The sequence below is a fragment of the Bos mutus genome, chromosome X, assembly GCF_027580195.1.
Source record: "Bos mutus isolate GX-2022 chromosome X, NWIPB_WYAK_1.1, whole genome shotgun sequence".
Classification (NCBI taxonomy): Eukaryota; Metazoa; Chordata; class Mammalia; order Artiodactyla; family Bovidae; genus Bos; species Bos mutus.
The window spans coordinates 130,033,116-130,048,876 of NC_091646.1; the positions used below are offsets into that span (position 1 = coordinate 130,033,116).

General features: G+C 49.6%; 1 protein-coding gene across 4 annotated transcripts in view; it reads left to right on the forward strand.

The window, feature by feature from the left end:
* The window catches only part of LOC102285105 (transducin beta like 1 X-linked), a 252,846-nt gene that overhangs the window by 189,601 nt on the left and 47,484 nt on the right, over positions 1-15,761 (forward strand). For 2 of the 4 annotated variants that reach the window (XM_070366068.1, XM_070366069.1), the window contains one exon: positions 3,135-3,245. The exons of the other annotated variants lie outside the window; for them this stretch is intronic. In XM_070366068.1, coding sequence (XP_070222169.1) covers positions 3,188-3,245 — 58 coding nt within the window. In that variant the 5' untranslated portion in view covers positions 3,135-3,187. The remainder of the gene's footprint in view (positions 1-3,134; positions 3,246-15,761) is intronic. 4 annotated transcript variants of the gene reach the window in all.

A 15,761-nucleotide genomic window follows, 5' to 3' on the forward strand; every position in this document is an offset into this window, starting at 1 on the left:
TTTGTGAAAGCGCCTTGCTGCAATGAGGTCATTTATAGTAGATTTTCCAGCTCTGGCTTTGCACCCTTACTCAGCGTGGAATCAAGTCCCAGGGCCTTGTCCAGAAGATCACCTTACGCGATGCATTCTTCCAGTGTCCAGGCCAGCAGACTCATAGCAGAGACAGGACCTCAGACCGACTTTTTCTTCCATCCCTGGAGAACGGCGGAAGGGGCCGCATGACAGGATGTTATAAGACTGCGTCCTAACGGCACCGATTTACTAAGAGAGAAACTTCTGCCATGGATGATATCACACTGAACACCACGCTCCCCACCCTGGAGTGACTGTGTGCTTGTTCCATCGCTGTTTCTGAACCAGGCTCCCCGCCCGTGGGCAGGGAAACTCACTCGCCCTGTCTGTCTTCATCTCCCAGAGCTGACGCTCAAGTGGCTCTGTGGTCATTACATCCTTTAAGATCATCACAGAGCAGGTCAGATTGTGTTGTTTGGGGAGCGGTCCTGTCCCTTCCTGGAGTATGAGAGCATGTTAAATACTGTACACGCAATACAGCCAAACCCTTAGACACCATTTCCCACTCCCTTAAAAAAAAAAAAAAAAAAAAAAAAAAAAAAAATTTTTTTAACTTTGTACTTGGTATTGCGGTGCAGCCGATTAACAACATTGCCGTAGTTTCTGGTAGAAGGCAAAAGGACTCAGCCGTACATTAAATGTATCCCTTATCCCCCAAACTCCCCTCCCATCCAGGCTGCCACATGACACTGAGCAGAGTTCCCTGTGCTGTCCAGCAGGTCCTTGTTGGTTCTCCATGTTAAACACAGCAGTGTGTCCATGTCCATCCCAGACTCCCTGACTATCCCTTCCTCCATCCTTCCCCCTGGTGACCATAAGGTTATTACAGACCATTGAGCAGAGTTCCCGGTGCTGGACAGCAGGTCCTTGCTGGTTCTCCATGTTACATACAGCAGTGTGTCCATGTCCATCCCAAACTCCCTAACTGTCCCTTCCCGCATCCTTCCCCCTGGTGACCATAAGGTTATTACAGAGGATTGAGCAGAGTTCCCTGTGCTGGACAGCAGGTCCTGTTGGTTCTCCATTTTAAGTATAACATCATAGACACGACTTCTCTTGCAACTGAATTTTGAACTGTTTTATGACTGTGGTTATTAAGAGTTTTTTGCCACCTGGAAAGTAAGTTATTAAAAAAAGAAAAATACCGTAAATAATCTTCCCTTCAGCTTCCTGATGGATTTCAGCCCCCCAGTGGTTATTTATGTTGGAACACTCATGTTAAGCAGGAAGTCTCCAGACGTGTCATCAGCTCACACTGATTTTTTCTTCTGAAACCAGAACAGTGAGGGAATGTGTGGTTTTTACCACACAGTGAAGACGGTCATTTCCTTTCTGCCCAGTCACAACCACAAAGATTCTCAGATCTACCTAATGGGAGGTGCCTCCGATGAGAACTCTGGAGAAGGGAATGGCAACCTGCTCCGGTATTCTTGCCTGGGAAATCCCATGGACAGAGGAGCCTGGCAGGCCACAGTCCATGGGGGTTGCAAAGAGCCGGGCACGATTGAGCACACACATGCATGAATCAAAACTGGGTCAGGCAAGAAAATAAACACCATGTCACTAATCAAGAACCCATTTTTGTTATTGTTTTTGGAGGCGTGTTCCTGGGGGCGGTGGTGGTCTCTCTGCTTTGAGGATGCTTGCAGTGGGGCGGAGTAGGATTAAGAGCCCTCCTGTGTCTCTGCGGTGCTCAGGGCCCTGGTCTGGAAGTGTGTGTAGAAGCATGTCATCCTCACCACCTTCCTGGGGGAGGGGGAGGGCAGCGGTTCTTAGCATCCGCAGCTGGCATAGGTAGAAAACTGAGGCCTGTGGTCCACAGCTCCATAGGGATGAAGGTGCAGTCAGCATCAGGCCTCCTGGCTCAGCCTCAAGCCCCCCCACGCTCCGAGTGCCATGTTCTCTGTTCTTGGTGCCCTCAGGACATGATTGCCTTACCTCCAACCCATCAGTCCTTGGAGGTCTGAACCATTGCCCTGGGGTTCCCCTAACTTCATTGCAGTCAGCACAAGCATTTCCCTGGAGGAGGTCATGGCAACCCACTCCAGTGTCCTTGCCTGGAGAATCCCAGGGACGGAGGAGCCTGGCTGGGGCTACACATAGTCCATGGGGGTCGCGGAGGGTCGGACGTGACTGAAGCGACTTAGCACACACAAGCATTCTGAGCTCTGTAAGAATCCTGCTTGGCCGATGACACAGGCCATCTCAGTCCACAGTCCGGGCACACAGGCTGGTCTTCCTGCCCCTGGGTCCCGAGAAGCACTTGGTTCATCCTTGAAGATGCCATGGTCTTGGCCAGTCTGCCGCAGAACTGAATGCTGTCGTTGCACTCTGTCCACGGGGCAGCTTGCTGACTCCCCGCCTCCTAATAGAAGTCATATCTCCTTGTCGATGACTCAGCTCCTCGCTGTGTGTGTCGGGGCCACGTGCACTCTGTCGGTTCGGTGACCGTCAGGTTCAGCATGGAACTTGGATGCGTGGGAGGTTGCTGTGAGTCATCTGTGCTGCAGACCCACAGGTGTGACCAGAGCTACGTGGTCACCCAACCTGGGGGTGTCGACAGGACTCTAATCTTCCTCGTCTGTCCAGGGAAGGGCCAGCCGGTGCCACCAGCCACCTTCTGTCTCGGGGTTCCATTGAAGCTCGGTACCAACCGCTGCAGGATCTTCACTGAATCAAGTCGAGGTGTTTGTTCTCATTTTCTGGTGCCCCTGATTTTGTCTCCGTTAATGTGGTTTATAGATGAGTCCATGCCAGCATTATAAAACGCATCAGCTCGTGTTTTGGGGGATACTTTTCACCTGTATGTTTGTATGTTTAGGTAATTATAAAAGCTTTATGTCACCAGGAAATACAGGGGAAATTTTTCATCTGTATGTGTATATATGTTTAGATAATTATAAAACCTTTATGTTACCAGAACGTACGGCAGGAATGGGGCATTAGTTACCTCCTGAGTATTACATGTATCAATTATTTTCCGAAAGAAATGCGGTTGAGGAGGAACACGCAGGCAGTGTCTGAAACGTCTCTCCGCTTTCTCCTCTTGCCTTTTCCGACAGAGGGTGGTGGCTGCTGCTTCGTAAAGACCTCATCCCCGCGAGGTGAGGCTAAGATGAGCATTACCAGTGACGAGGTGAACTTCCTGGTGTACCGATATCTCCAGGAGTCAGGTAAGAAGCCGGCTTCCTGCCCGGAGCGGCAAAAAAACACCTTCCAACACGCCACCTGCAGGGCCAGCAACCACGGATGGAAAACCCGGTCTATAGGGAAGAGAGAGCTCCGGACACCCTCATTCAGAGGACTGAAGGGAGGCGGAGAAGGGGCTGGGCCGTCCTGCTCTTGGGGCGGGATGAGGGAATGTGTTCTTGTTTGTGCTGACATTTCTGTTCACCTGAAGCCAGCCTGGAATGAAGATCAAGTGAAGGGAAAGTGAAGTCACTCAGTCCTTTTCGACTCTTTGCGACCCCGTGGACTATGCGGTCCATGGGATTCTCCAGGCCAGAATACTGGAATGGGTGGTCTTTCCCTTCTCCAGGGGATCTTCCCGAGCTGAGCAATTGAACCCAGGTCTCTTTAAATTGCAAGCAGATTCTTTACCGTCTTAAGCCACCAAGGAAGTACCTCTAATAAAGTGAAGTCAAGGGTTAGTCACTCAGTCTGAGTCTTTGTAACCCGAACACCTATAGCTGACCAGCCTCCTCTTTCCATGGGATTTTCCAGGCCAGAATACTGGAGTGGGTGGCCTTTCCCTTCTCCAGGGGGATCTTGCCCACCAAGGGATACAACCCAGGTCTCCCGCACTGCACGCAGATTCTTTACCAGCTGAGCCACAGGGGAAGCCCATTTTGATCAAGAGCAGTTGTGATAGATGTGGTGAGGGGCGGGGAGGTTTTGGTGTTCTGGGTCCCCATCCTCGGGAGGGCGTTTGTGGTCTGGTGTGTATGTATGGTGCATCTACATGGGGGTGGGGCGGTTGGTGTTCTTGGTCCCGACCATAGGGGAGGGTGTTTATGGGCTAGGGTACACATATGGTGTATATACCTGGGGGGTGGGGTGATTTCATGTTCTCAGCTGTGTGTATATGGTATATATATTATAGGGTGGGGCGATAGGGTGTCCTTGGCTCCCACCATAGGGAGGCTGTTTATGGGCTGGTGTATATACGTGGGGGGTGGGGTGATTTCATGTTCTCAGCTCCCACCGTAGGGAGGGCATCTGTGGGCTGGTGTGTGTACATGGTGTATATATTATAGGGTGGGGCGATAGGGTGTCCTTGGCTCCCACCATAGGGAGGGTGTTTATGGGCTGCTGTATACATGTGGTGTATATACATGAGGGGTGGGGTGATCTGAGTGTTCTCAGCCCCCACTATAGGGAGGGCATCTGTGGGCTGGTGTATACATATGGGGACTTCCCTGGTAGCTCAGCTGGTAAAGAATCCACCTGCCATGGAGGAGACCCCAGTTCCATTCCTGGGTCAGGAAGATCCCCTGGAGGAGGGCATGGCAACCCACTCCACTATTCTTACCTGGGGAATTCCATGGACAGAGGTGCCTGGCGGACTGCAGTCCATGGGGTCGCAAAGCATCTCGGACACAACTGGGCAGCTAAACACACAAGCAAACGTATAAATGTGTGTGTATGTGTGTGTGTGTGTATATATGTATATATAGGGAGAGGTTAGAGTGATTGGTGTTCTTAGCCCCCACCACAGGGAGGGCATTTGTGGGCTGGTGTATACATATAGTGTGTGTGTGTGTGTGTGTGTGTGTGTGTGTGTGTGTGTGTGTGTGTGTGTATATATATAGATGGATGGGGCTGGGGTGTTTGGTGTTCTTGGTCCCGGCCACAGAGAGAGCGTCTGTGGGCTGGTTACAGATCCGTGTACAGAATTGGTGTGGGGTAACTCAGTGGGGCGGCTTGAACAAAAATGCTCTGTCCCAGCGCCGTGGAGGACAGCAGTCCAAAGCAGGGTGCCAGCTGGCTTGCTCTCTTCCCGCGACTGTCTGCCCCACGGGGTCTGCTCCGGCCTGTCTGCCAGCTTCGGCTGGACCGTCTTTGGCACTCCTTGCTTCATAGGCGCTTTGTCCCCCGAGACCTGCCTTCCCCTTCACGAGGCGTTCTCCCTGTGTGCGTGTCACTCTCTGTCCACGTTTGTCGGACTTCTCCTTTTTGTAAAGACACAGTCATAGTGGATTAGGGGGCTCACGGTATTCCAGCACAACCTCGTCTTAACAGATGACATCTGCAGGGACCCTCTTCCAAGCGCCGTCACATTCTGAGCCGTGCTGTGGGCTAGGACTACCAGCCTATGCCGTTGCGGCGGACACAGTTCAAGCTATAACAGTCGGTTCTGTGCATATTGAAGCTTGATTCACTTTGTGTCACATTTTCTGTAGTCTGCAAATTGATTATTCGAGAAAGAAGCCAGTTCTCACATCCCACTTCCGCACATGCTATCATTGAGGTTGATCCAAGTGTGAGTCCCTGGGTCCAGACTCTTTCAGAATGAGCCCAGAAGGGTGAGATGGGCCAGTCTTGCAGGCGACCCAAATGGCTCGATTCTGATCCTCGAACAAAAAGGATAAAATACGTGGGGCATGCCACATGTTATAAATAAACCTCTCCCCACGCAAGCCTGAGGTGTCTGTTTCTGCTGTCCACCCTAGCTATCATTATTCATGAAGAGTACACCTTCTTTCTACATGTACATTTGACCATTTGGATTAGCTCTTGCTAGATATTTCCTATGAAAAAAATGAGCAGAACAAAATATGTACCACCTCATCCCTCGTCAATCAGGGAGATCACACCCACGGCTCTGATAACTTAACCTTGGAAATTAACCAGGAAATCTCTCACCTGGAGTCCAAGTGTCCTCCCAGCACTGATCTCATAGATTCCCAGAGATGTCTGCAGATGAAAATTCCACGTGCCAAACCCTGCCTCCCTGAAGACTTCCAGCTTGGAATTCAGGATTCTTTCTCTTTAGAAACAGTTGCACAAAAATAGGCTGAAAAAGTGCAGTCCAAATGTGTAAACAATCTTAAGGTGAAATTGCCATCACTCTGTGAACATGAAGGTAAATAGAGACTTGGGAAAGAAAACTTTTGTGTAACCTAGAGAAAGGTTTCTCCCGGTGGGCAGTCCCCAGGGCCCCCCGGGGCAAGAGCGTTGCTGGCCTCTTTGAATAAACACAGAAATGTCTAATCCCTCCCCCCAGAAAAGCGAGACTTCCTTTTTTAGGATTTGTTTACATTTGTCTCACATTTGTTGAGAAACTTTCTGTAACCAGGCGACTAAGAAAGGAGCCTTGGGAGACACAGTGTATTCCATCAATGCCCATTGTGTGTAGCATCTGCTGAGCGGCTGTCCTAATTTTTCAGAGCCTTGAGTAGAATCCCATAGATCGAGTGAGGAGTTAAGAGATGACTGTGTGTTCCTCTGACGACTGTGTGCGTCCGGGAACTGCCTCTGGTACCCCCACGAGGGCATACTCCAAAGAAGAAATGCCTAATGTTGTTAAACGTTCATTGTGGGATTGTTTAACATTTATCTCAAATCCTCACGCTTTGGTTAGGTGGTGGTTTAGTTGCTCAGCTGTGTCTGATGTTTTGCAACCACATAGGCTGTAGCCCACCAGGCTCCTCTGGCCATGGGGATTCTCCAGGAAATAATACTGGAGTGGGTAGCCTTTCCCTTCTCCAGGGGATCTTCCTGACCCAGGGATCAAACCCAGGCCTCCTGCACTGCAGGCAAAGTCTTTACTGACTGAGCCACCAGGGAATTTACTGAGCAGCCATCAAGTGGACAGAGCATGTTCTTGGCCTCATAACGTCTCCTTTCTAGCTGAAAGGAGGGGAAGGAAATGGAAGGGAAGGGAAGGAAGAGGGCAGAAGGGGAAGGAAGAAGAGGGAATGAAGAAAGGAAGAGGAAGGAAGGGACAGGGAACAAGGGGAAGGACGGGGGAGGAGGGGAAGGAAAAGAAGGCAGGAAGGAGAAGGAAGGACTCTCCTGATCAAGTATCTGTGCTGTCTCTGCTTTACCAGCATCAAACCCATCATCCATAAATTCTCTGTCACGCTAGGTGACTCACTCAACTCCTCCCAGAGTGGCTTCTCCACTGGGGGTTTGAAAGTTCCTAGGTCTTTAGTCGTGTCACCCCCCAGGCTATGTGTGTAGAAGGTGTGTGTGTAGGAGGTTGGGAGATGGCAGGTGGGGAGGACCCTGCACGGAGGCAGACCTCTGGATCTCTGGGGGTCTGCTGTTGGCTGTACAACCAGGCAGTGGGTAGACCCAGAATATCCCAGCCCACCTCAAGGCACAAGTTCTCTGCCACCGCAGGGGCTGGGCTGGTGCAGTCGGGCAGCACATGTGCCGGTCAGGATGTTCAGGGCTGCAGGGAAAACGGTGCCCATCAGAACATTGATTCCTCATGCACCCCACCCCACCAGATAGCTGGGAGGCGCAGTGCAGAAGCAACACTTTCCTGAAAGTGTTATGACAAAATGCACATCACATCTCTGCAAACTCAGGAAAAGTATCTTGAAAAGGGGCTTCCTTTTCTGCCCTCAAGAGGCAGAATTCGCATCATCTAGGGTTCCTCTCTGGCCTCCCTCCGCCCTGCCGTGGATTCCACAGCCTCTAAAGCAGAGGGGATTTCATGGCGTCACTGTTGTCTAAAGCAAGGGCCGTGCCTGTGGAAGGTGCTGTCTGGATGCTATTGTTTATGGTTGCTCCTCCTGGCATCCAGATAAAGATCGGTTAGTGTGCAAGGCTTTTTTTTTTTTCTTTCAGTTCAGCTGGAGATTTTGAGCAGCCCCAGCAGCAAAGTGGCTTAGTTGTGCTTTTAATTTTTACGTTTTGCATGAGTTGCGGCAGTCCGCTTTGGAGGGCTAGGAGTCCATCGGCCTCTGCCTCTTGGGGGTTAATCATGTGGTCGCTTTTGTCATCCTGACGATTTGTAAGAAGCCGATTGAGGCAGAGCGGCTCTGCCACCCAGCCTGGCAGTTCCCTTCATGGTCAGTGTCCAGCTTCTCCATCCCTCTGCACCTTCATCTCTACCGTGGTTTTTTTTTTTTTTTTTACATAGAGTATAATTTTCACGCCAGAAAATTGACCCTTTTTAGAATACAGATGTTCAGAGTGATACAAACACCTGCACAAACAAGATATGGAATGGTTCCACCAAAAACTCCCCCTTTGTAGTCTCCTCCTCACCCCACCGCAGCTGCTGGTGCCACCGGTCTGCTTCCTGGCACTGCAGTGTTGCCTCTGCGATTGTGACTGAGAAGTGAATCTCTGCAGCGTGTACCCTTGAGAGTCTGGCTTTTCTGACTCCGTGCATCTGAGATTGGCTAACGCTGGTGCATACTTCAGTACTACTTCCTTTATATGCTACATGGTCTTCTATTTCCTATGGGCTTCCACAGTGGTAAAGAACTCGCCTGCCAATGCAGGAGATGCAGGTTCAATCCCTGGGTTGGGAAGATCCCCTGGAGGAGGGCATGGCAACCCACTCCAGTATTCTTGCCTGGAGCATCCTATGGACAGAGGAGCCTGGCGGGCTATGGTCCATGGGGTCGCAAAGAGTTGGACATGACTTAAGAGACTGAGCCTGGCCCAGTATTCTGTTTTATGGATGCAGGGCGGTTAGTCGTTTGTCCTGTGGAAGAGCATTTGGGTGGTTTCCAAGCTACGACTAAGGCTCCTGGGGGCATTTGCACATAGGCTTTTGTGGTCTGGGGTTTTCCTTTTTCTTGGGCAGCTGTCTGGGAGGCGCACTGCTGGGCCAGGTGACAAAACTGGGTTCAGTTTATCAGAATCTACCGCGTCCGCTTCGGTCTCACTCAACAGCAAGGCAATTCACAGCCGCTGGTGGTTTTATATTATAGATTTCATTCCCGCCACAGAGCTAATGATAATCAGTGCCTGGGGCACAGGGAATATTGGAAAATAGGTAAAAAGACATTGGTCTCCTGCAGATATATCTGCACAATACTGATGAAATGCTAACGCTTCCTCTCAGGGTTTGGAATTAGCCTCTGTGAACCTGTTACTGGGGTCGTGGTTCCCATGGATCCGCTGAGTGGGACAGGGTCCACACGTGCCCGCCTGCTTCTCCTGAGCCAGTGCACCCTTCTGCAGAAAACTGGGTGGGAGGCGCTGGGTGGGATGCTAGGTAGACAGCAGGTAGATACTGCAGCCATGAAATTAAAAGACGTTTGCTCCTTGGAAGAAAAGCTGTGACCAACCTAGACAGCGTATTAAAAAGCAGAGACATTACTTTGCCAACAAAGGTACATCTAGTCAAAGCTATGGTGTTTCCAGTAGTCACGGATGGATGTGAGACTTGGACATCCAACTTTATAAAGAAACTGGAGTTTCTTTATAAAGAAAGCTGAGTGACGAAGAATTGGTGCTTTGGAACTGTGGTGTTGGAGAAGACTCTTGAGAGTCCCTTGGACTGCAAGGAGATCCAACCAGTCCATCCTAAAGTAGATCAGTCCTGAGTATGCACTGCAAGGACTGATGTTGAAGCTTAAACTCCCATCCTTTGGCCACCTGATGTGAAGAGTTGACTCATGGGGAAAGACCCTGATGCTGGGAAAGATCGAAGGTGGGAGGAGAAGGGGACGACAGAGGATGAGATGTTTGGATGGCATCACCAACCTGATGGACATGAGTTTGAGTAACTCCGGGAGTTGGTGATGGACAGGGAAGCCTGGTGTGCTGCAGTCCATGGGGTCGCAAAGAGTCAGATATGACTGAGTGATTGAACTGAACTTGATATGCTTAGTCCCTAAGTCATGTCTGACTCTTTGCACCCCCATAGACTGTAGCCCGCCGGGCTACTCTGTCCATGGGACTTCCCAGGCAAGAATACTGGAGTGTTTTGCCATGCCCTCCTCCAGGGGATCTTTGCCACCCAGGGATCGAACCCATGTCCTCTGAGTCTCCTGCACGGGCAGTCAGGCGCATTACCATTGCCCCACCTGGGAAGACAGGAGCCAAGACTCCATGTGCATTGATTTGCATGGGTATTCATGCAGATTCACCCAAGGTGTTCATGGCTTGGGGGACATATTTCCCCTCCCTCTAGCATTGGGACCAACGTCTGCACACCGTGAAAAACAGATAGAACCTTTAATCGAAACCATTTGACGACTGTGGTGGTAGCTCTGACAGCGAACCAGAAACACAAGTGAGAAACTGAGTTTCCCGAATGTTTTGTCGGGTGTTACCAGGCTGGGTGTCCCCAGTGGCTGTCATTTGAAACACTTGAGACAATAAAAGCAGCCTTTGGTTACGGCGCAGATGGCAGAAATTCGTTTCGCATATATCAGAAATCAACACGATGGTGCATTTCTCTGCTTATTGTGGGGATTTTACAACATTCGTGCCTGGCGTGCTGCGGTCCATGGGCGTCTCAAAAGAGTCTTGGGTTCGACTTAGCGACTGAACAACAACAACAAAAAGACCTTCTAGGGCCTTCCCTGGTGCTCCAGTGGTTAAGCCTTCACCTTCCAATGTGGGGGTTGTGGGTGCAATCCCTGGCTGGGGAGCTAAGATGCCATGTGCCTCGAGGCCAAAAACCCCAGAACGTAGAACAGAAGCAACATGGTGAGACATTGGGTAAAGACTAAAAAATTAAATAAACACCTTTGAATAAGATTGGAAACTCCTTATACAGTGAAGTATGCTTCCTGCTTTGTCGTGGTTCATGGTCAGGAGGCTAATCTATTATGCATATCTGTTGCCTACCTTAGCACAGCCATACCTGCTGTCTTCTTCGAGGAGCGCTGGTGGTTTTCAAACAGAAGCGCCTACAACATGGGACAGGAGCTATTTTCTGTTGTGGTTCAGTCGCTCAGTCGTGTCCAACTCTTTGCGGACCCCATGGACTGCAGCACGCCAGGCCTTCCTGTCCATCGCCAACTCCCGGAGCTTACTCAAACTCATGTCCATTGAGTCGGTGATGCCATCCAACCATCTCATCCTCTGTCGTCCCCTTCTCCTCCAGCCTTCCATCTTTCCCAGCATCAGGGTCTTTTCCAGTGAGTCTGCTCTTCACATCAAGTGGTCAAAGTATTGGCGCTTCAGCTTCAGTATCAGTCCTTCCAGTGAGTAGTCAGGGTTGATTTCCTTTAGGATGGACTGGTTTCAAGCCCATATCTGCACTCATGTGACTGGCCAGGCAGAATCAGGCATGTTTCCTTTGGTTTACATAATACGCACATGGCTCTGTGGTCTGTATTATCCTTGTGAATTCATGTTACATAACCAGACTCTTGAGGTTTTAAATGGAAGGTAGATGGCATTTTTTTCATGCATTTCGTGGAGCTTCTGTTAGGAGAATGGTTAGAAAGATTTCCTGACCAGGTAGCACACACATATGCCCTTTCTTGCCCCGCCTCACATCAGATTCCAAGTAAGATTTAGGTGGCATTTTCTCTCCGCAGGCAAGTCCAGGCACAGAGCCAAAGGATGGTTCCGTTCTGAACGCACAGAGGTATGACTCTGCAGAAATGTTCCTGAGCAGTGTAAAAATTATGCATATTGGTAGTCCAGGGATTAAAAATCCACCTGCTGATACAGGTGGCACAGGTTTGATCCCTGGCCTGGGAAGATCTCACATGGTGTAATTCACTGAATAAGTGCTTCCCAGGTGGCTCAGTCGGAGAAGGCAATGGCACCCCACTCCAGTACTTTTGCCTGGAAAATCCCGTGGACGGAGAACCCTGGTGGGCTGCAGTTCATGGGGTCGCTAGAGTCGGACACGACTGAGTGACTTCACTTTCACTTTTCACTTTCATGCATTGGAGAAGGAAATGGCAACCCACTCCAGTGTTGTTGCCTGGAGAATCCCAGGGACAGGAAGCCTGGTTGACTGCTGTCTGTGGGGTCGCACAGAGTCGGACACGACTGAAGCAACGCAGCAGCAGCAGCAGGTGGCTCAGTGGTTAAATAAAAAAAAAACTCTGCCTGCCAATGCAGGAGACCTGGGTTCGATCCTGGGGTGGAGAAGATTCCCTGGAGAAAGAAAGGCAACCCACTGCAGTCTTCTTGCCTGGAGAATCCCATGGACAAAGGAGCCTGGTGGGCTACAGTCCACGGGGTCACAAAGAGTCAGACATGATGGAGTAGCTTTCACATAGACGCTGTGTGCCTAGGTGATGCTCACACACCGATCTGAAAGGAGGGAAGCTGAAGGTTTGCAGTCAGGTGACCCATCACCTGAGTCATTCCCTGGTTTTGACACTGTCCTACGGTGAGAGAAGATGTCACTGTTGAAGGTGGCTGGGTGAAATGACTCCACTGTTTTCACAGCTTATGATCATCTTGAAATTACTAAAATAAAAAGACCAGAGAAATCATGACTTTACGCTTCCATGGTCTGCAGAGCTTTGCCTATGACTGAGACAGAGAAGGTGGTCAGTAATACAAATGCAGCCGAGACATTTTAATTAAGATTTTGCAGGTCGTTAGCCAAGGCTCAGGCCTCGGTTCTGATGGAGTGTCTTTTGTATAATGGGTTCGAGTGTTACCGTGTTAGCTTAGAAGCGGATAGCCACACAGCCATTCTGGGGCTTTTGGCAACAGAAAAATAATCGAGTCATCTGAAGGTGAACAGTGGTGGTTGTGTATCCAGAGCCAGATTTTTGCTTCGTTGGTAATTCAGCAGACTCAGGCGTGCATCATAGGCCAGGCTCACCTGGCCCGCTCCTCCTGGAACATTGTCGTGAGAAGCTGTTCTGCATTTGATTGGCACCATAGGCGTTGGACAGGCTGTATCGTTAGTAGAAGGATAAAAGTCCATATTCAGGGACTTGCCCTGGTGGCATCATGGATAGGAATCCGCCCCCCAGTTCAGGGGACCCCGGTTCGATCTCTGGTGTGGTAAGATGCCAATGTTGGAGAGCCACTAAGCCCATGAGCTGAAACGACTTGAGCCCACGTGCCCCTCGAACCCATGCTCTTGCAACAAAAGAAGCCACTGCAATGAGGAGCTCAGGCACTGCAACTCGAGAGTAGCCACTGCTGGCCACAACCAGAGCAAAGCCCGCCCACAGCACCGAAGACTCATCACAGCCGAAAATCAATCAATATTTTAATAGTGTTCTTCGGTGTTCTTCTGCGTTCCTGGTCCTGTGTCTTGCCAGGTTTTCAGTATCCCCTTCGTGGTCTTCACTTGTAGATTTCTCCTAGGTGGGCAGAGTTTGAGGGTCTTAATCTCTTGGATTGATGCTTTTGAGCTGTGGTGTTGGAGAGGACTCTTGAGAGTCCCTTGGACTGCAAGGAGATCCAACCAGTCCATCCTAAAGGAAATCAGTCCTGAATATTCATTGGAAGGACTGATGCTGAAGCTGAAACTTCAGTCCTTTTGCCACCTGACTCGAAGAACTGGCTCATTTGAAAAGACCCTGATGCGGGAAAAGATTGAGGGCAGGAGGAGAAGGGGACAACAGAGGATGAGATGGTTGGATGGCATCACCGACGCGATGGACATGAGTTTGAGTGAACTCCGGGAGTTGGTGATGGACAGGGAGGCCTGGTGTTCTGCAGTTCATGGGGTCGAAAAGAGTCGGACACGACTGAGCAACTGAACTGAATCTCTTGGAGGGACTCTGAATGGTCAGAACAGCATGCATTATCTGAAGACGCTCAACCTTTCTCAGAGGCCTGGCTTCCTGAACCTCAGCACTGTTGATGTATGGGCTGGGTGGCTATGCTGTATTGTAGGTTCTTAAGACCGCATCCCTGGACTCCACCCACTGCATGACAGGAACGCCCTGCCCCCCTCGCCCTCCCTGGTGACAACCAAAGATGTCTCTGACCTTTACCAAATGTCCCTCTGAGGGCAAAACCACCCCTAGTTGAGAACCACTGATAACACATCCTTCAGTTGTGAGATGTGTTTCTTCAGTTAGTTTTTATTGCAAAGTGGAGTTGTAACGAGATTCTCATTCCTCCCTTCTGTTTCGTCTTCTTGGGCTGCATTTTGATTCTTTCTGCAGAAAGCAAATGAAACTCTTAACAGTGGTCCTAGCGGTCCCTGTTGTTATAAAATTTTTCCAGAGTATTTTTCCCCTTGAAGAAGGGGGGAACTTCTGCCAATACTGTTCTCCAGCAGATAATAAAATAATTGGGAGTAGCTGTCTTCAATCTGGGTTTTGTTTTTCTTTGGGTTTTGGTTTTTTCTGGACTCCCGGTGAGGAGATTAGATAACCAGGAAAAGGGTGTTACTCTTAACATTCGTGAATAATTGCGTCTCCAGAAATGATTCAGCAGCATTGCCCTCTAATTCTAGCGGCTGACAGATCACCCTGTAGGCTCCACTGTGTTTCCTGGGAGCTTGGACTGCCTTCTTATGCTAGACACGTTTCCCCCACCCCGGATTCGGGAAGGCATTTTAATGGTTCAGCTAGCTTAATTTAAACCCAGGTTCAGGGCTCATTGTTCAGCTGAGTTGCTAAAAATACTTCTCTGACTGCGGTGGCATTTTTACATTGCTAATGTTGTCCCCGTTTAAAAAGAGGATCCTTATGAAACGGTAAAGGCAAGCACTTCTGTGAGGCAGTGGTAGCCTCTGCTTTAGAAAGCATACAGGAAAATATTCGTTTCATCAGATAATAAGTAAGGAATACCTGAATGGTTTGTCCGCATGAGCACAGGATAAAAGTAATTTAAAAGCAGGTGAGGGAAATCCCTGGTGGTCCAGTGGCTAGGAATTGGTGTTTTCACTGCTGGGACTGGGGTTCGATCCCCAGTTGGGGATCTACAATCCTGCAGGCTGTGAGGACGGAAAGGGAGGGAGGGAGCAAGGAAATAAGTCAGGTGAAACAGAAATGTCTCATTTCTTTGTTTCCAGTTCTTTGGTGATGTATCCCTGTCTCCTAGACTACCCCTAGGCTCTATGATTTGCTAGAAGGAGTCACAGAATTTGGGCTTCCCTGGTAGCTCAGTTGCTAAAGAATCTGCCTGCAATGCAGGAGACCCCGGTTCGATTCCTGGGCGGGGAAGATCCACTGGAGAAGGGGTAGGCTACCCACTGCAGTATTCTTGGGCTTCCGTTGTGGCTCAGCTGGTAAACAAAGAATCTGCCTGCAATGCGGAAGACCTGGGTTCAATCCCTGGGTTGGTAAGATCCCCTGGATAAGGGATAGGCTACCCACTCCAGGATTCCTGCCTGGAGAATTACATGGTATAGTCCATGGGGTCGCCAAGTGTCGGATAGGACTGAGCGACTTTCACAGAATTTAGTAACTGTTACACTCGCAGTGGATTACAACAAAAAGATACGGATTATAACAACAAAAAGATACGGATTTTAACCTACTTCATAGTGGTATATTGGGTACTTGACGGTTGCTAAGATCCTGGAAGTGTTCTCAGTGAAGTAAGTAAAGGTTGATCATGTGAGGTGCTGCATATGTGAGCTGAGCGTATTGTGTGGTTCTTCCACAGCGTATATCCATGTATCAGATCATCACGGTGCATACCCCAGACTTACACTTTGTTAGGTGGCACTTACGTCTCAAGAAAAGTCAATCGAAAAGACCAACACGTTAATCAAAGTCGATGCTCCATTTTTGTTACATTCCTCTTAATCGTATACAGTTGGGTGTATATTCTGTTTGTTCAGCTTTCTTGTTTACACAGTATCCAAGAGAACCCTTTGTTTG